This window comes from Beta vulgaris, chromosome 3, assembly GCF_026745355.1.
Source record: "Beta vulgaris subsp. vulgaris cultivar EL10 chromosome 3, EL10.2, whole genome shotgun sequence".
Classification (NCBI taxonomy): Eukaryota; Viridiplantae; Streptophyta; class Magnoliopsida; order Caryophyllales; family Amaranthaceae; genus Beta; species Beta vulgaris.
The window spans coordinates 34,832,435-34,854,235 of NC_079204.1; the positions used below are offsets into that span (position 1 = coordinate 34,832,435).

The following is a 21,801-nucleotide window of genomic DNA, read 5'->3' on the forward strand; positions in this document are numbered from 1 at the left end:
AATATCACTGGATCTTGAATGACGGAGAAATCACGAGAGGAATGACTCGAACGACGGACCGGTGGTGGAGACGAACGCTGGCGGTGGAGAGATGAACGCTGGCGGTGGAGAGACGAACGACGACGAACGATCTGGTGCGGACTAACGACGCCGGCGATAGACTCGAGACGAACGACGGAGAAATCGTAACTTATGGAGGGTTTTGGACGTCGGTTTTTCCGGCAAACTAAGTGAAAACGAGAGGAAAGAGAGAAGGAAAACGAGAGGCGTGATACTGCTGGGCGAAAACGAGGAGGAAAAAGAGAGAGGAAGAGAGAGGAAGCGAGAGGAGAGAGAGGAAGCGAGAGGAGAGAGAGGAAGAGAGAAGATGGAGAGGCGTTATACTAGAAGAGGAGAAAGAGAAGATGCTGGGCAAGAGGAGAGAGTGGAGAGGCGTGATATTAGGTAGGACTTAGGAGGAAGAGTGAAACCCTAACTTAATAAAAAAATCCTACATGAATATTTTATAATTAATTTTAGACGCCTATTGCTGCGGTTTTTTGTAAGAACCGCAGTAATAGGTTCAAATAATATTTTTTTATATTATTTTAATATATTGCTGCTGTTTTGTTCAGAAACCGCAGCAATATGTTTGGTCAAATAGTCAAAAAAAATTTAAAATTTTTCGCTTAAACCATATTGCTGCGGTTTTCGGTCGAAACCGCAGCAATATGGTTATTTTATATTTATATTTTTCTTTTTACGTGATATATTGCTGCGTATGTGTAAAACCGCAGCAATATCACCGCAGCAATTAGCAATTATTCTACTAGTGATAAGATTATTATGATTTACTTAATTGGTTTGGGGTTTGAATAAAAGGGGTCGTTGATGATTCCCGAGTTGTAGTTACATTTTTATTTCCGCTGCATTTCAGTTATCGAGACAATGATTTGAGTTAACATTCTTTCTTATTAAGCCTTGCGTTTCATCGCGGCGGTAACACTCCCAAAATCGATACGACGTAGTCGTAGACGTGTATGGATTTTGGGGGTGTTACATGCAGTCTTTTGTGATTTCTAACCGTTACATTATGGATATTTTTAGTAAGCGTAGTTAGTGTCTTTTTGCTTTCCTAAAATCCCGAAACATTGAGTTAGTTCTTGTATGTTGGTTATATCCATTATTTCGAGTGATCTTGATGTCATTGTGAGTGTTCTTGTTCTCTTAAGTTAAAAATTATCATCTTATGATTTGGAGGGTGTTTTTAGACTTACATCATCTGGTGTCAGAGATTTGGTGAAGACATTTGGAGAAAATTCGCATTTTGGTGGAGAAACAAAACTACTGGAATTCGATCAGTTCTTTCAGTCGACTTTGGATGGCGATATCTCAGCCCTCAGGATTGAGTCCAAATTATGCGATTATTTCTTTAAATTTGGGTTTTTTTTTGTGTAAAATAATCATATTTTTGTGAAATTTTCTACTATTAAAGTAGACAGGTTTTCTGCAGCACCGCTAAAATGGAGAAAATCCAGCACACAGATTTTCAAATGAAGATTTTTTCTTCATCCGGTAAGCTTCTATGGAGTTTCTTTTTTTAAAAAATGTTTAAATTTTTCTAAATTTCAGATTATGTAAGCCTTTGAGAGGCTCAAGGCCTTTTTCATTTTCATACACTTGCTTAAGGCCTTTTTTTTTTTGCCGCAGTAGAATGTTTAGAGCTTCCTTACCAAGGTAATCCATTCACTTGGCGTAGATCAAGGGATAGTCCTAGTAATCTCTTTGAAAGGCTAGACAAAGGAGTGGCGTCTCTTTCTTGGATAAATATGTTCCCGAATGCTAAGATAAAACACCATCCTTTTACATCTTCTGACCATTGCCCAATTTCTATTCAATTGCAGATTCCTAGTTCTCTTAAATCACCCCCCTTTAAGTTTGATAAATTATGGAGTTCTCGAAAAGACTTTGAAGTTATAGTGCAGAAATCTTGGTCATCTCATTTTATAGGTTCTAAGATGTATTGTTTAGTTAAGAAATGTAAGCTTCTTAAATCTCAAGCCAAGAAGTGGGTTAATACTCGATTTGGTAATATTAGTCGACAAGTTAAAATAGTTGAAGAGAAACTAAATCTAATACAAAATAAAATAGTAGAAGGGGATGGGTCATCACTACTTAGTAAGCAACAAGAGAGATTATTATGTAAACATAATAAGCTGTTGGATTTCCAACATGAGTATTGGAAGGTGAGGGCAAAATCTAACAATTTAAAGCTTGGCGATGCTAATACAAAATATTATCACGCGTGTGCCTCTATACGACGTAATCGGAATCTTATTACATCAATTCTGGACCCATCAAATAATGCCATATCACACTCGAAGAAGATAGAAGAATGTTTTACTTCTGCTTTTAAAAAAAGATTTCAGGCTAATCCAAATTGTTCTTTCAACTTAGAATTGGATTTTTCACTACTTAGCCGTATTATTTCAGACCAGGATAATATTACTCTATGTGCGGAAGTCACAAGGGAAGAAATCAACGAAGCATTATTTGATTTAGCACCAGATAAAGCTCCTGGCCCGGACGGGTTTACACCTTACTTTTTCCAAAGATATTGGTCCTTGGTAGGTAATTCGATAGTTAGAGCAATTAAAGCTTTTTTTCATTCGGGAAAGCTTCTCAAAGAGATAAATCATACCTTTATAACGTTAATCCCTAAAAATGATAATCCGTCAAATCCAAACCATTTTCGGCCAATTAGCCTTTGCTCTACTATATACAAAATTATCTCAAAAATTATGGCTAACAGATTGAAAGTGGTTTTGGGAAAAATCATTCACCCTTTACAGGGAGCCTTCGTCCCTGAAAGATTAATTCAAGATAATATTCTTATAGCTCATGAAGTTTTTCACTCTTTTAAAAATAAGATGGGCCGGGAAGGATGGCTAGCCATAAAACTTGATATGGAAAAAGCTTATGATAGGCTGGAATGGGATTTCATTTTTGAAACATTTCGAAAATTGGGTTTTTGCGAACAATGGATTTCTTGGCTAACACAATGTATAACAACTGTTTCTTTTTCAGTTCTTGTGAATGGTATTCCAGGGGAGATGTTCTCCCCTACTAGGGGAATACGGCAAGGAGACCCTTTATCTCCGTATATATTCATATTATGTGCTGAAATTCTTGCCCGTCTTTTGTTTCAAGCCAGCTCAGCTGAAGGGAGGTTAGTAGGGGTTACTTTGGGGCATTCTCGGGTAAATATTCCGTTCTTAACATTTGCTGACGATACAATGATTTTTGCAAAAGCTAGAACTGAGAGCTGTCAGGCTATAAAAGATATTCTAAATAAATATTGCTTAATGTCAGGTCAATTAGTTAATTTTCATAAATCAGCTTTTCAATGCACTTCTAATACTCCTCCAGCCCTTTTAATTGAATTTCAAACGATCCTCCAAATGGAGAATTCTCTATCTCTAGGAAGCTATTTAGGTTGTCTAATTATTTGTGAACGTGTTAAAAATTCAACGTTTAGCTTGATTCAAGAGAAAGTCACTAATCAACTCACGAAATGGAGGGCTAATTCACTTTCCCAAGCAGGTAGGTTAGTTTTAATTCAGTCTAATTTAGCCACTAAGGCTAATTTTCAAATGCAGAGTTTTTCTCTTCCCATCTATTCTTTCTTCCTTAGACAAATCGTATCGGAATTTTCTATGGAATAAGCCTTCTGACACTAAATCCCCTAATTTAATTGGGTGGGATAAAGTGTGTCAACCTAAAATTTCTGGTGGTTTGGGTGTCCGTAAAGCGCGTATTAATAATCAAGCTCTTCAAATGAAACTTCAATGGAAGATTATTAGAATGCCTGATAATTTATGGGTTAAGCTAGTTCGAAATAAATATTTAAAACAGGAGAACTTGTTTTCATATAAAGTAAAGGCTAATGTCTCGTGGCAATGGCGTAAATTGATGCATTTGCGTTCCCCTTTTAAGCAAGGGCTTAGATGGACCATAGGGAATGGTAGAGATATCTCTTTTTGGTTTGATAACTGGGCTTTTAACTACCCTATTTCATCTATTTATACGCCCGTGCAAGGCACGGAGACAATGGTGTTAAGTCACTTTCTTCTAGAGCATGGTCAGTGGAATCGCAATTTACTTGCTCAATTTGTCCCAGATTAAGTTGTGGAAATTATTTCTAAGATGTTTATCCCAGCTAATGATATGCCAGACAAGATGTTCTGGGCTTTAACTACTGATGGTGAGTATTCGGTTAAGTCTGGAGTGGCTCTTTTACAAGGTTATGGTCTCCAATCTCCACCTAAGGTTCTTTTTAGGTGGATTTGGCAGTCGGATATCCCTCCTAAAATTAAATTTTTTTTATGGAAAATTTGCCAGAATGGGCTACCTACAAAGAAACGATTAGAGTGTAGTCATGTGTTTTTACCGTTAGAATGTGCGTTTTGCAATTTTCATGCTGAGTCTGACCAGCATTTGTTCCTCGATTGTCCGTTTGGCCAAGATGTGAGGGATTCTCTTAGTCTCTTGGGGGTTACTATCTCTCTTCCCGATTTTGCCACGCACTACTCTTTTATAAGTTATGTTAGTATTCTAAATTTAGCTTGTACAAAGCAGCAAATTCAACATATAGCTATATACTGGTGGTTCATCTGGTATGCAAGGAATCAGCTTATTTTTAGACAAGAATCTAGTTCCCCTCGAGCACTGGGGGAAATGATTTTATCGTTTATTGGTAAGTGGAATAAGGTGGGTTTAGATTTGAGTGGTGGTTTGGTTAGCACAGGTCCCTCAGATCTTGGTCGGATTGCTAGGAGGAAGGATGTTGCTTGGGCTCGTCCCCCCTTCTTTTGCAAAACTTATTTTTGATGGCTCTGTTCTGGGGAGTGGTTCAGTGGCTTATGGGTTTGTTCTAAGAAATGAAGAAGGGAAGGTGCTCCTTAGTGGAGCCAGCTCTATTCCTTGCAATAGTTCAATTCTCGTTGCTGAAGCTTGGGGTTTGAGAGAAGGTATCAGGGGGGCCCTATTCTTGGGTATTAAAAATATTCATATAGAAGGGGATAATCTTTCGGTTATTCAAGCTATAAAAAGGATTTGGAAAATTCCTTGGTCCATTTTTAATTTAATTCACGATGCTATTATTGATCTGAGTAAGTTTGAGGATGTGGCTATATATTCATCATGTTTTTAGGGAGGCAAATTGTGCTGCTGACTGGATGGCCCATAAAGGGCATTCTACCCCCTCCCTCAAATACTATTTTACGACTTCGGATTCTTCTTTTTCCTCGATCATCCGTAAGGATGCTTTAGGGTGGCCCGTCTCTTGGGTTCCTCCCTAGTTTTCTTTCTGGCAAAAAAAAAAAAAAAAAATACGTACACTTGCTTAAAGTTTCGAGCAGACTATCTATGTACTAGCAATAACCAAGTAAAAATAGTGGAAAACATGGCTAATGGGGATATTGCTAAGACTTTAAAAGTAATAACTCAAAAGTTAGAGAATTTAGAGAAAATAAAAGAGAAAAGTGAGGAGGAGAAAAAAAAACAAGACAAGACAAAAGATGGGATGCTATAGCCAAAATGGCTTTGCAAGTAACTAGAAAATCGAATTTTCCAATAAGTGCCGAGACCCCAATCCATAGGTTGTCTGAAATATTCGATCTACTTTACATGAGACAAAACATATATTACATTACATTACAAATATTTGTCAGCAACTAGTTCTCGACGCTTCCCCTCAAGCAAATATCACATTACATTTCACATATATTTCTAATTTTGTTGAGCATGCTATGGAAGATAATTTTGTTGTTAATAAAGAAACAACTCATACGAAGGAGATTAAGGAAAAAATTTTAGCTTATTCCTTCCTTGAAGGACGATGAAACTTTTTGATACAATTTTCGAACCCCCACCAGCTTGGTTAAATCACACTTTTGGAGTTGATGAGAGTAATGATCATGACCATGATCATCAGGTCAAGGTTCAAAATGATGTTCCAAGAACTTCTATTGACATGTTTTTGAGTTCCATTTTGCAACATACACTATTTGATAAGGTTTCTCATTTCTTTTGATTAGTTTATGCATTTGATAATATACTAAATTCATGGTCGAATTTTTTTTCAGAGAAAGAGAGAATGATACAGATGCGACATGGAGACTGAAAATATTAAAATTAGATGATCTTTTCAGTTATTGGATTTGGATTATCTTACAATTCAAGGTTACTCTAATTAAAGCCCAAGTTTGTCACTTATCTTACATGGGATGTTCCGTAGAGCCTATTCAAGTTGCTGTCAAGGAGAATCGTGATGATGCATGGTTAGGCAAGTGTGTTTATAGCCCATTGGCTGTTTCGGGCCATATATGTCTTTTAATTATTTTATGCTTTAGTGTGTTTAAATTTTGTTTGTAATAAAGCTAAGAGTTAGTAACTCTTTCCTAATGATTATGTAACTCCCCGACCACTAATTCACTATTTAAGACTACCTAATTAGCAATGGAAAACCTACTTAGTCGAGGCATTACCGCCGCACCATCGGTTGAGAAGGTGCAAGTCTACAATCATAAGCCATATTTAAACATGGTGGGACAAAGTAGCAATAATTTACACATCTTATATTATATTAAAGTAGAAAACGTTAGCGTTACCTGATATAACAACAATAATTTATATTAAAGTATGTGGTCTTACATTCCAGTTAAGTTAACATTGCAAGTTACTATTACTAGATGATTTAATAAGGTGGTAATCATTGCCACTACGCAGTACCATCCTCCTCAGCAGTACCTAAAACATAAATACAAAACGTTATGAGCCGAGGCTAAGTAACAAGCTACTCTAGCAACATAAATTCATTTTAATTCGTTTTATTTGCAAATAGAGGCAAAGAATATTTCAAACATTTACGAAAACAATATATATATATTTAATATCACCTCTATCAATCACTGATCCTTTTTACACATTTTTACTCTGGTTGCTGTAAAATCTGTCAACTTTGGGACGTCTCCCAGCCATGTGTGTGCACCACTGTGCAAGGGCCTGTGCCCCGGACGTTGCTCTACACTAATAAAGGGCCATTGCCATGGTAATAAATGATGGGCCAGTGCCCTAATAAACAGCTTGGTTCGTGCACGACTGTTAATATTCATAGGTAATAATCATCAGTCATTCATCTCATCTCTACCTCAATAATTAAGGCCGTAGCAAAACTATTTCATATCATATCATCTTTTCATAAACAATAGCTCATGATAGTCCATCCAGTTCATAAAAACTCATAAAAATTACTTACAAATAAATCATAGTAATCATCCTGCAACTCAAGAATAATTATTTTGATAAACTTTTACTAATCAGATTATTCTTGTATTTCATAAAGATATCTAAAGGGAATTGCGGGTACTAGCAGTAGATGTTACCTTGATTGCAGAATAGTAATAATCTTCTCCTTATGTCCTTTATATTGTCCTTACTAAGCTCCGAGGAACGAGTTCTTTTAATTTCAATACGAGTGTTTTATAAGTTAGTAATTTAAATAGAAAACATTAGTGTTAGTGCTCTTTAAGAACGATTCTTATTTTATAAGTTATGTAGTCGTAACTTATTTAACGTTCTCGTGACTAAGGGTTATATATATATATATATATATATATATATATATATATATATATATATATATATATATATATATATATATATTCTTGACATAATAATTCACAGGAATCTTTTATATACTTGTTCATAAACATAATTTGAAATCAGATAAGAAGTATTATTTATCCTTTAGTCATATTATTATATTATAAGCTTATAAATTAATAGTTGCACTCATATAAGTGAGTTACTTATTAAAATTATAAGTGACTATTTTAGGACATCACCTACTACAAACATACCTTACCAAATTACCCCTAATATATTATGATACTTATGAACTAAATATAAAGTCATTTTTCAAACTAAAATTTTACTAGTATTCAATTATAAAATTCAGATTATAAGAACTAGAAGATAATTAGTTTAATATAACATTTTTAACTAATTCTCATTAGTAACCCAACTAGTTAGAGGTTTAAGCTAAACCAAGTGATTTAATTAAATCTAACAAAACAGTCCACTTAAGCCAATATATCAAAACAAAAAGATTAACTTTGGTGACTTAACTAAGTAAACCATATTATAAGCCCAAAATTATGTTTAACTTAATAAATTATAATAACATAGTTTAACAAAGTACTAAATCAACTTCAATTTAACTTCATTAGCCTAACATTTATTAAATAACTTAACTAACACTATAAAAAGTCAGATTTGATTGAATTGGTATAACTAAACAAATTTGGGCCTAATCTAGCAGTTTACAATAGTGAACTTGGGCTAACTTTAAAGTCAAAGTTCTGAATTTAACCTCTACCTCTGCTACATAGAGTAGGGATGACACAGCAGGGACTGGGAGGAGCTCCGGCAACTGTTGCGTCCGGTTGACTTGTAGGCGGCAACACGGGAGGTCGGCGGCGTTCGTCGGTGCAACACGCACGTCCAAGCCATGACAACAGCAGCGAGCAACGAACGAAAACAGAGGAGTGAACGAAGAAAAGAGGAGAGAGAGCAGCGACAACGGGCTGCAGGTGTGGCGTGGGTCGCCGGCGAGGGACTGGCGTGATTTCGTCGGTCAGAGGGTGGTGGCACACAGAAAGTGGTGCACGCAGTGGTGGTGGCTCGGTGGTGCCGAGAAGAGGAGTGAGAGAAGAAGAAATTTTATGATGTTTATGGTTTGAATTTCTGATTTCAAAGTTTAGTTCTTCTGTGTATATATAAACAGATTTTTGGAGACAAAAATGAAGGTGGTAGATGATGAATGGTGGTTCATCATAGGGGAGATTAGAGTAGGGAACAAGGAGAGGAGTAGGGGGAGGTGGTGATCGGTTGACTGTGGGTTTTTAGGGGAGGTTCCTTCCTATTTTCTTTCTTATTTTCTTTGGAGCTTTCAGGGCTCAAATTTTGATTTGAGTTTCTTTTACTTGTTTGGGCTCATAGAATAGGGCATTGGGCCATCAGAATTGTGTTATTAACATTTAGTCTTATACGCAAATTTCTTGGAAGGTTGACTACAAGACTTTAGTAATTTAATTTATACACTTCATTGACCATAAATTATTAAGCAAAGTACTTAACATTATCTTAGTGATTTTTAGTTACTAAATTTGGATTACTTTTAGTTTAATAACTAAGATTAGTTATTAATTAAATAATATTAAAACTTGAGGATATTACATCCTTCCCCTCTTAGAAAAAGTTTCATCATCGAAACTGGAGCTCAGTTAGAACCTATATCATTGATAACATATACATTCATATAAAAAAATTCAATCCGTATGTTATATGAGTAATAAGCACTGTCACAAATCATTTCATCAAATAGTCATTCAGATCATGCAGTATCATATAACTTTCAATTAAAGCATTCATTACATAACGATCATATCATCCTACGAGAAAAGGTGGGGGTATTTCACTCTCATTTGTTCTTCTACTTCCTAAGTAGCCTTAGAGGTCAAGTGGTTAGCCCATAGAACTTTCACCATTTGGATCACCTTTCTTCTCAATTGCTTTTCCCTACGATCAAGTATTTCAATTGGTTCCTCCTCATAGGTCAAGTCATTTTGTAGATGTAAAGGCTCATGTCTAATTATGTGACTTGGACATGGGACATATTTCCGCAACATCAACACATGAAATACGTTATGGACCTTGTCCAGGTTAGTCAGTAATGCTAACTGGTATGCTACCTCATTAACCCTTCCTAAGATCTCATATGGTCCAATATACCTTGGACTTAGCTTCCTTGATTGGCCTAATCTCATGATTCCTTTTGTGGGTGATATTTTCAAGAATACGTAATCTCCTATCATAAACTCCAATGGTCTTCTCCATTGATCTGCATAACTCTTTTGTCTACTCTGAGCTGCTTACATTCTTGATTGTATCAATCGGATATTATCCGTGGTTTCCTGAATCAATTCTGGGCCTATGACACTTGCCTCATCAATATCACTCCAGCACAAAAGTGTGCGACATTTCCTTCCATAAAGTGCTTCATAGGGAGCCATCCCAATGGTGGCTTGATAACTGTTATTGTACGAAAACTCCACCATAGGTAAGAATTTCTCCCAAGTTCCTTGAAAATCCAAGACACAAGCTCTAAGCATATCCTCCACAATTTGATCTGTCCTTTCTGTCTGTCCGTCTGTTGTCGGATGAAAAGCAGTACTAAAGTTAGGCCTTGTTCCAAGAGCTTTATGTAACTCTTTCTAGAATTTTGCTTGAAATCTTGAATTACGATAAAAAACAATCGAGCTAGGCACTCCATGTAAGCGTACTATCATGTTCATATATAATTCAGCCAATCGATCCAAACTCCAATTACTCTTTACTGCCAGGAAATGTCCGACTTCGTCAATCGATCCACAATAACCCAAATGACATTCATTCCCTTGGTTGACATAGGCAAACCTAAGATGAAATCCATCGATATGGAATCTCATTTACACTCTGGCGCATCCAAAGGCTGCAACAAACTAGCTGGCCTTTGGTGCTTTATTTTAATCCTCTGACATGCCAAGCATTTAGTTAAAAAGTCTGCTACTTCCTGTTTCATATTGCTCCACCAGTACACCTGCCTCATATCTTTGTACAACTTATTTCATCCAGGGTGAATCGAATATGGTGCATTGTCAGACTCAATCATAATTCTTTTTTTCAAATTTTCATCATTCGGAACACATAATCTTCCTTGAAATCTCAAAGCTCCATCTTCCTGGATCACAAAACTAGGTGATTTCCCATTCTTCACATTAACCTTCATTCGTTCTAATTGTGAATCCTTTTCCCGAGCTCCCTTTATTTCTTCAATTAAGCATGGCCTTACCTCCATTGCATTCAAACAAACACCCTTTTTCTTTTGAATGAGTTCTACCTCCATCTCCATCAAATCATCATGAATGGCTCGAGGAATAGGCAGGATTGTTTTCAGGTGAGCTTTACGACTCAGGGCATCAACAACTACATTAGCTTTTCCAGGACGGTATTGGATATTAAGATGATAGTCCTTCAGGAGTTCTAACCACGTACGTTGCCTCATGTTGAGCTCTTTTTGGGTGAAGATGTATTTTAGACTTTTGCGGTCAGTGAAGATTTGACACGAGGCTCCATACAAATAATGTCTCCAAATTTGGAGGGCAACGACAACAACAACAAGTTCAAGGCCATGGGTGGGATAATTTTGTTCATGTGTTTTGAGTTGGCGGGAGGCATAGGCTATCAATTTCCCATTTTGCATTAAGACACAACCTAACCCATGTTTAGAGGCATCATTATAGATAACAAATCCCTCGATTCCAGATGGAAGGGTAAGAACATGGGCTGTGGTGAGTCTTCTTTTAAGTTCTTGCAAGGCAGTCTCACACTCCTCAATCTACTTAAATTTGACATTTTTCCTCACAAGTTTGGTTATAGGCAAGGCAATTCTGGAGAAAACTTTCATAAATCTTCTGTAATAGCCAGCTAATCCCATAAAACTTCGAACTTCAGGAACATTAGTTGGTCTAGGCCACGCTACTATTGCTTTTATTTTCTCGGGATCCACAGACACATCTTCTTCGGAGACTATATGACCCAAAAATGATATCTCCTTAAGCCATAATTCACACTTTCACAGCTTAGCATATAACTGATTTTTCCTTAACATCTCCATTACTTTCCTCAAATTCTCCTTATGTTTCTCCATTTTCTTAGAGTATACCAAAATATCATCAATGAAAACAACTAAAAACTTGTCTAGGTATGGTTTGAAGACACGGTTCACTAAATCCATAAATACAGCTGGTGCATTGGTTAACCCAAAAGGCATAAAAACAAACTCATAATGACCATATCGGGTTCTAAAGACAGTTTTTGGAATATCCTCAGGCTTGATACGAAGTTGATGGTAACCAGACATCAAATCTATTTTTGAAAAGACTTTTGCACCACGAAGTTGATCAAACAAATCATCTATGCGGGGTAATGGGTACTTATTCTTAATCGTGATCTTGTTTAACTCCCGATAATCAATGCATAACCTCAAACTTCCATCCTTTTTCTTCACAAATAGAACTGGGGCTCCCCAAGGTGACACACTCGGCCGAATATATCCTTTTTCAAGTAACTCATCTTATTGTTTCTTCAATTCTTGTAACTCGGTTGGGGCCATCCTATAGGGTGCCTTGGAAATAGGGGCTGATTATGGGATTATCTCGATGCTAAAATCTAATTCCCTCTATGGTGGCATACCAGGTATCTCATCGGAAAACATATTTGGGTATTCACAAACCACATGTATATCAGCTATGGAAGGTTTAGGGGAATTTAAGTCTATGACACTACAAAGGTACCCAAAAATAGTCAAACTCAGGCATCTTTTGAGCTCTTAACCCATAAACAATTTGAATTTGAGGTTTTGTCACAAACTTTTGGTATGAAATTCTACGCCCATCAGGTGCTTTAAGGGTCACACTCTGCTTAACACAATTGATGTCAGCCTCATATCTAGTCAACCAATTCATCCCCAAAATCACATCAAACTCAAATAACTCAAATTCTACAAGGTCAACAAGAAACTCAAATTTCTCAAATACAATTGGACAATTTCTATACATGACTCTACATCTCACAGTTTCTCCAGTAGGCAGGGAAACATTTAGAGAGGGAAAGTCACATGATGGTTGCAATTTCAGGCTTTTGGCAAACAATGGGGAAACAAAGGAATGTGAAGCTCTAGAATCAAATAAAACATGGACATGCAAAGAATGGATAGAGAAGCTACCGATAATAACAGTGTCATCATTCTCAGCCTCATCTTGCCTCATGACATAAATTCTTCATGTTGGTGCTTGTCGTGGTGGATTTCGATATGCTCCGACATTGTTGTTGTTTCGGTTGCGGTCAGTGCCACCCAAAGTAGTCCCTCCTATGGCATTGGTGGTCCCTGGTGGCTTTGGATACTCTAGAATATAATGCTCAGGACTTCCGCACCGATAGCAAGTGCTTGTGCCAATATGACACTCATTTGCTAAATGACTCATTCTTCCACACTTGGTACACACTTGAGATCTGTTCGCAGTTGACCTATAGTTGATCTGGTGTCTGTTGCCTCCTTCTCCTCTGCACCCGGATTGATTGTTATCATTCCTCCTAAAGTTTTGGCTTCCTTGAATAACCCTGATTTGGGCTTTTTGCTCCTCCTGGATTATCACTACTTCCATCATTCCTGATACGGATCATGAGGCGCCAAGTGTTTCTAGAAGTGGTAAGGCGTTTAGTAACAAGATAGTGTTGGCCGCTGTTGGCAACACAATGCCTAACACAGTGCTAGCCACTGTCCAGGAAACTAAAGTGGAGTTCGACATGGGGGACTTAGGCGTATTGGAACTTGGATTGTCATTTGGACGAGGGCCAAGTTATTCTTGTGTTGCTTGGATTGGTATAGAGTAGTTGTGTGTCATATACTTACTCTAATAGTTTCCTTTTATGTTATTTTAGTAGGAGTCAGTTTGTTTAATATAAAGAAGAGTAGGAGTTAGTTAGGTCGGTTTGATTAGTGCATGGCTTGTACTATATAAGTATGTGTGTTTCATAATAATGGATAGATATACGTTGTTGATTATTGAACAAGAAATCTTTGAGAGTATTAATAAGAATACTTGAGAGAAAGTTTAGAGACTAGCTTGATTAGTGGATCAAAGTCGTTGCCTTTGTTCCAAACTTGAAGTCATTGCCCTCAAGATTCTATCCATCTTCACCTTCAAACACAATCCATAATCGTTTCTTTTAATCAAGAAAACTCAAAAACCATCTGGAACATTAAGTTACACATCAAGTGGTATCATAGCTTTGCCCAAGATCCCAGGGCGACGCTTGTTTTTACTGCCCGAATTCATCCCAAATTTACAGTAACTTTGGGGGCCTCGAACTCCCAGAATACTTCGAATTTTTTTGGACCTTTTTGATCCTAACATGGACTACATTTTGTCTAGTTTATTGTGTTAAAATTTCACAAACTTTCGAGGAGTTTTACTATAGTTTCGAGATCGTTTTTTGAAGGTGTGCAAGAATCGCTGGAATCAAGAACAACGATATTAAAACGAGAATTACTAGCGTTTGAGAACGAATTTGGCTACAAAACTTTAACTGGAATCTTACAACATACAATACTATATTATGTACAAATTTCACAAGTTTTGGTTGTGTTTTGAGGAAGTTACGAATTTTCTTGATTTGCGTAAGTTTCTTAAGACTTTCTTGAATATGGGGACTCCTATAACGCGAGAAGAGTTGCAGGAGATGATGGCGAACATGATGAGGGATTTCAATGCCAGTTTTACCTCCATGAATGAATCCATACAAACCACCAACCGAAGGGTTGAATCTTTGACTGGAAATTGGGAGGAACAAGGAGGATGAGGACGTCAAAATAGGGAGCCACCAATAAGAAGTCCTATGGAAAGTGATAGAGACTTCAAACTCATGGAGTTGAAGGGGTTTACTGGTGAAGGAGATGTTGAAGATCTCCAAGAATGGATTTGCCAATTTGAAAAGCTTATGGACTATAAAAGGTTCGATGAACATAAGGCTTTCAAAGTAGCACACTTGAAGATTACTAGATATGCTAGTATTTGGTTCGAAAGTTTGAGGAACAAAAGAATCAGGGATGGTGATCCTAGGATTGATACTTGGGACGAATTGAAGAGACAACTCAAGAAGAGATTCATCCCACGTGAATATCTTCAAGAACAATTCTTAAAGCTCAACCAAATTCAACAAAACTCCAAGAGTGTGGCTGAGTATACCAAGGAGTTTGAGAGGTTGTGTATATTGTGTGAGTTGGACAAGAAAGAAGAGATGAAGATTGGACGGTTCATCACTGGACTAAGGCCTTCCATAGCCAACAAGGTAGAAACATCTAACTACATTTTCTTAGATGATATACTTAGGTTGGCCGAGAGGTTTGAGAAATAAGAAAGGGAGGTGAGTAAGGGTAAGGAGAAAACATACTCTAGCAGTTCCTATTCCACTTCCTTCAAGAATAAACCTACCTATAACCAAACTACACAACCACCATCTTCTTCATCTAAATTCGACCCTAAGCCAAAGCCAAGAGTCTATGTTAGTCCGGAACAAGCTGCCTTGGCTAAGAAACAATGCTATAAATGTCAAGATTTTGGTCACATCTCACGTGATTGCCCACAAAAGGTTACTATTTCCCATAAATTTCATAGGACCTTAGTTAACTTCCTTGCTCAACAAAAGGAAGAGGAGGAACGTGCCTACCTTGAAGAAGAGGAGGAAAGTAAAGAAGGGGAGTCTGACTTTAAGGACGATGAGAAGTGGGATGATCAAAAGCTCCAAGAGGGTACTCCGGACAAGGATACCTTAATTTTGAGGAGACTACTAAGGGTAGAGTCCCAACCATTGAGGGAAGAAGAAGAGCAAAGGGAGAATTTATTTTATACAAGGGCCTTTGTGAAGAATAGAGCGTGCAATCTTATCATTGACAGTGGGTTGTGTGTAAATGTAGCTTCTTCTAAAATGGTGAACATCCTCAAATTACCCACTAGAGATCATGCTAAGCCTTATGCTTTGAATTGGCTTAATGATCATGAGCCAATTAAGGTAAAGAAACAAGCACTTGTAGCTTTTTCTATTGGAGACTACAAGGATGAGTTGTGGTGCGATGTTATTCCCATGGATGTTTGTTCTATCTTGTTGGGAAGACCATGGCAATGGGCTAGGAATGTTAGACATGCTGGAAAACGCAACATATATTCAGTTATGGTTGGAAAGAAACGATATAGGTTGAAACCACTTCCTCCTAAAGTGGCGCCAACTAAGGATATAAGCAAGCCAAATGTCTTCTTAACAGGAGATGAGTTTGAGAGGGAGATTAATGGTGGTGGCGTAGGGTATGTTTTGTACCTAAGGGAGGCAACAACACCCAAGGATCCTCCACAAGATCCCACCTTAACTATCCTTGTCAAGGAGTATGAAGATGTGTTTCCGGATGACCTTCCACCGGGGCTTCTACCTATTAGGGGCATTGAGCATGCCATTGATTCGGTTCCAGGAACCACTCTCCTAAATAAGGCTGCATATAGATGCAATCCTGAAGAATCTAAGAAGCTACAAAGGCAAGTACAAGAGCTAATTGATCGAGGGTATGTTCGTGAAAGTAAAAGCCCTTGTGCTGTCCCAGCTTTGTTAGTGCCTAAAAAGGATGGTACTTGGCGTATGTGTGTGGATAGTAGAGCTGTAAATAACATTATTATCAAGTATAGGTTCACTATGCCTAGACTAGATGACATGTTGGACGAGTTACATGGCGCTAAAATCTTCTCCAAGATTGATTTGAGGAGTGAATACCACCAAATGAGGGTGCGAGAAGGGGATGAGTGGAAGACTGCTTTTAAAACCAAGCAAGGGTTATATGAGTGGATGGTTATGCCCTTTGGGTTATGCAATGCACCAAGTTCTTTCATGAGATTAATGAACGAGGTATTACGTCCCTTTATTAACTCATTTGTTGTTGATTATTTAGATGACATCTTGATTTATAGTCGAACAAAGGAGTTGCACTTTGAGCATTTAGAACAAGTCTTTGAAGCTCTGCGTGCGCAACAACTATATGGCAAGATGGAAAAGTGTACATTCATGGTTCCTAGTCTTGTCTTCTTGGGGTATATTGTCTCAAGTGAAGGGGTACGAGTTGATCCTTCTAAGGTAGAAGCCATTTCTTCTTGGCCTGAACCAAAGAATGCACATGATGTGAGAAGTTTTCATGGGTTGGTAAGCTTTTATAGGCGTTTTATTCGCAATTTTAGCACCATGGCAGCCCCTCTTACGGAACTTACAAAGAAGGGTGAGTTTGTTTGGACTCACAATGCAAAGAGGGTCTTTGAAGAATTGAAAGCTAGCCTATGTAATGCACTAGTTCTTGCTTTACCATGATTTTTCTAAACTCTTTGAGGTTGAAACAGATGCTAGTGGATTGGTAATAGGTGCTGTGCTTCTATAAGAAAAACGTCCCATAGCCTTTTTTAGTGAGAAATTGAATGGAGCTAAACTTAACTATTCCACTTATGACAAGGAGTTTCATGCCATCATTCGAGCACTTGAGCATTGGTCTCATTATCTTCGTCCTAAGTCGTTTGTGCTTCATTCGGATCATGAGAGTCTAAACATATACATGGGCAACAAAAACTTAATGTGAGACATGCTAAGTGGGTGGAATTTTTGCAATCCTTCACATTTGCTTCTAAGTATTAAGAAGGCAAGGAGAATGTTGTGATGGATGCATTGTCGAGGAGGGGGTATTTGTTGGCAGTCATGGAAGCTGGTTTGTTGGGGTTTGTAAATCTCAAGCAATACTACGGTGATGATGATGAGTTCAAGGATATGATTGCTACTCCCCAAGGCTCCTATGCTGTTCAAGATGGATTCTTATTCAAGGAGAATCGCCTATGTGTGCCTAAGTGTAGTGTGCGTGAGTTGTTAGTAAGGGAGATGCATGCTCGAGGTATTGCGGGTCATTTTGGGGTGCATAAGACATATGACTTGTTGTGCGAGCATTTCTATTGGCCTAAGATGCTTAAGGATGTTCATCATGTGATTGAGAGATGCGCCACATGCCAAAAGGCCAAGAGTACTTTCCACAAAGGTTTGTACACTCCATTGCCTGTTCCTAGTGTACCTTGGGATAGTGTAAGCATGGACTTCATTATTGGGTTGCCACAGACAGCAAGAGGTAAGGACTCCATCGTGGTAGTGGTTGATCATTTTCGTAAGATGGCTCATTTTATACCTTGCCATAAAACGGATGATGCTAGCAATGTGACTGATTTGTATTACAAAGAGGTGGTACGTCTTCATGGCATCCCCAAGAGTATAGTGTCGGATAGGGATATTAAGTTCCTTTGCTACTTTTGGAAGACTCTTTGGAAGCTTGTGGGAACTAAACTACAATTTATTACTTCACATCACCCCCAAACTGATGGACAAACCGAAGTTACTAATAGGACCTTAGGTATATTGCTACGAGGCTTGGTGAGTAAGACTACAAAGGATTGGGATGTACGTTTGGCTCATGCAGAGTTTGCCTATACTAGAGCACCTTCCTCTACAACAGGTTCATCTCCATTTCTTATTGGTTATGGTGTTAACCCACATATTCCTGTTGATCTTGTTGATTTGCCACGAGGAGATCTTGTTAACTTTAATGCTCACGCTCGACAACAATCCTTTATGAGAACATGTAAAGAAGTTAAGTTGCAAATTAAGAGAATGTGTTGAACCCTAGTTTTGATAATGACAAAGAAACAAAGGAACAAACTAAGTAGTGAACTAATGAATTATTTAAGTGTATGGTGTCTAAGGTATCAATGCAAGGAACTGAGAGAATACAAAGTCAATGAAGAAGTCAAGAGAGGATTTCAAAGGCTAAGTAAAGAAGTTTCTATGTTGATACTGGAGCAAGCATTGGATCAAGAATAATAGAAGCTAGGCGTTTTATTTTCTAGTTCCAATGTAAAGGAACAAAGAAAGAATGGTAAGGAACTGTGGCAGAATATTTGAGAATGAAGCGTTTGTTCCTCTGTAAGGAACAAACTCAGTGGCACTTAGCAAATATGTTAAAGGAACTGAACTAATATAAGGAACTAGACTTAGGCGTGTACTTAGTATAGATTAAAAAATAAGGAGTAAGTCATGCCTAGATTATAGGAAATTAGTTATTTCTAATTTCAATATAAAATCAGTTTTAAAAAGAAAATCTGTTTTGGAAAAGATTTTATTTTTCGGAAAATAAGAAAATAAATATCCGGTTGTTAGAAAGATTTTATTTCAAAGATATTATTTTAAAGATTAGAAATTCAGATTTAAAGATAAAAAGAGTTTATAAAAACTGATTTTCGGATAATGCTCAAGGAACTCCTATTATTTAGGAGTAATGGCTGCATTTTATCCACGTTCATTTATAGTTCATGGGATCATGGGACATGATGTAAAAGTGTTCCTTAGGGGAAGGAACATCATGGGTAAATGGATTAAAACGTGTACTCTAACATTACTCCCACGTTCTTCATGATTACCACTATAAATATAGAAGTCTAGATAAGTTCCAAAGTGTGTCTGACTAAGTAATTAAGTGAGTTTAACTTATTAAGTGTCAGTGCCTTCATTCTCTCATAATAGCCATTTGTTCTTTGCCTTCTTACTCTAATTCCACTAAGCTTATTTCGATCAATTGTATTTTGGTTTTTGGGGTAAGGGAACTTTGAGTGAAGTTCTGTAAGAGAAAGGCTTTGAGTGAAGCTTGTATGTGTGAGAAAACTTCGAGTGAAGTTGAGAGGAACTGCTGTTAAGGGAACAGTGGTTCAGGAACTTGAGTTTAGGAACTCAAGGTATGGCTCGAGTTAGAATTAGGTTGTAACAGAGTTGTTTGGCCTAATTAGTGAAAGTGTTGAGTTTAAAATCCCTAGTGGTCGAGGTTGTTTCTTCTTGTTGGGCCCAAGAAGTTTTTCCTCGTAAAAATCCCCTGTGTTCCTTTAGCTTGTTTATTCGTTTAAGTTTTAATTTCCGCAAAAAGTTACGTTTATTTCTACACCTATAATTCACCCCCCCTCTTGTAGTGTTCCTAGAGCCAGAACTCACGCAAGATAGGAAACCCTATTGAGGAAAAGATCCAAGGAACAATGAATACCACCGAGAAACTTGAAGAAGGTTATTCCACTCAAAGGCCTCCTATGTTCAATGGGAAGTACTACAACTATTGGAAGAACCGCATGGAGATATTCATCAAGGCTGAAAACTATCAGGTATGGAGAGTCATTGAAGTTGGTGATTTCGAAGTCACAACTACAAATGACAAAAATGAGGTAACTCTTAAACCCCTCTCTGATTATGATAAATCTGATTTTGAAAAAATGGAAGTAAATGCCATGGCTATTAAACTATTGCATTGTGGACTTGGACCCCATGAACATAATAGGATCATGGGATGCAAATCCGCAAAGCAAATATGGGATTTACTAGAAGTAACCCACGAAGGAACTAATGAAGTTAAAAGATCGAAAATTGATTTACTTATGAATCAATATGAACTGTTCTGCATGAAATCCAAAGAAAGCATCCGAGACATGTTTACTCGTTTTACTAACATTATAAATGAGTTGGCTTCTCTTGGAAAGTTTATTTCATCTGAGGAACAGGTTCGAAAAGTTCTTAGGAGTCTTCCTAAGGATAGATGGATGGCTAAAGTCACGGCTCTTCAAGAAACAAAAGACTTCACTAAGTTCAACTTAGAACAGCTGGCAGGGTCACTTATGACTCATGAGCTTCACCTTGATACTGAATATGGTGAAAGCTCCAAATCAAAATCAATTGCTCTCAAAGCAGATGATGAAGATGATTCGGACTCTGAAGAAGAAGAAGCAGCCCTCATGGTTCGAAAATTTCGAAAGATGTACAGGAACATGAAGAATGGAAACTTCAAAGGTAAAACTAAGAAATTTTCTAACAAAGCTGCTTGTCATAAATGTGGAAGTACAGATCACTTCATCAAAGAATGTCCTCTTTGGGAAAACGACAAAACCAAAGAAAGGAACAAGGAACGCTTTGCTGAAAGGAACAAAGAATCAAAAGCACCTTTCTCCAAGGCAAATGTGCGCAAAGCTATGATAGCTGCTTGGGGAGATTCAGAGACGGAAGATGAAGAGGAACAACCAACTGAAGAAACAGCAAACCTTTGCCTTATGGCAAACATCGACGAAAAAGAAGATGAAGAAAACATTGAGTTGGAGTGAGGGGGAACAACACTTGGTATCTCGATAGTGGTTGTTCCAAGCACATGACAGGAGACAAAACGAAGTTTCTCTCACTCACAACCTATGAAGGTGGCAGTGTAACATTTGGTGATAATAAGAAAGGTAACATTGTTGCTATGGGTAAGGTCGGTAAGTCACCATTACACTCCATTGAAAATGTATTTTTAGTTGAAGGTCTAAAACATAATCTATTAAGCATTTCTCAATTCTGTGACAAAGGAAATACTGTAAAATTTGATAAAGAAAAATGCTTAATCATCAACATTAAAACTAAGAAGGTTATTTGGAAGGAACAAGGAAAGGGAACACATACATTGTGGATCTAGACCTTGTTCCTCAAATCAATTTAACTTGTCTTAGTGTTATTGAAGATGATTCACTTCTATGGCACAAGCGTCTAGGACATGCTAGCTTTTCATTACTTGAGAAACTTAGATCAAAAGACCTTGTTTTAGGATTACCATCCATAAAATTTCATATTGATCAAGTTTGTGATGCATGTGCACGAGGTAAACAAGTAAGATCCTCTTTCAAATCTAAAACGATTGTAAGTCACCACTAAACCATTAGAGTTAATTCATATGGACTTATGTGGACCCATGAGAATTCAAAGCAGAAGTGGAAAGAGGATGTACTTGTGATTGTAGATGACTACTCTAGGTACACTTGGGTTATTTTCTCTCTAGTAAAGATGAAACTTATGATGAGTTCCTTGTCTTTGCTAAAAGAGTTCAAAACCTAAGTGGACATAAAATAATGCACATTAGATCAGATCATGGCAAGGAATTCGAAAATTATAAATTTGATGACTTAAGCAGAGATAATGGCCTAGATCATAATTTTTCTGCCCCTAGAACACCACAACAAAATGGTGTTGTAGAAA

General features: G+C 37.4%; 1 protein-coding gene and 1 long non-coding RNA gene across 2 annotated transcripts; one reads left to right on the plus strand and one right to left on the minus strand.

Moving 5' to 3' along the window:
• Nucleotides 1-6,667: 6,667 nt before the first annotated feature.
• LOC125495877 (uncharacterized) lies at nucleotides 6,668-9,192 on the minus strand. The gene is made up of 3 exons (XR_007272280.2): nucleotides 8,420-9,192; nucleotides 6,939-7,140; nucleotides 6,668-6,789 (listed from the first exon to the last, which is right to left on the minus strand). It is a non-coding gene; the product is annotated as an uncharacterized LOC125495877 (long non-coding RNA).
• Nucleotides 9,193-14,541: 5,349 nt separating this feature from the next.
• On the plus strand, nucleotides 14,542-17,046 carry LOC125495615 (uncharacterized). The gene is made up of 2 exons (XM_048640388.1): nucleotides 14,542-15,047; nucleotides 15,321-17,046. Exons 1-2 carry the CDS (start codon nucleotides 14,542-14,544, stop codon nucleotides 17,044-17,046), a joined length of 2,232 nt encoding a protein of 743 aa, XP_048496345.1.
• The last annotated feature ends 4,755 nt before the right edge of the window (nucleotides 17,047-21,801 follow it).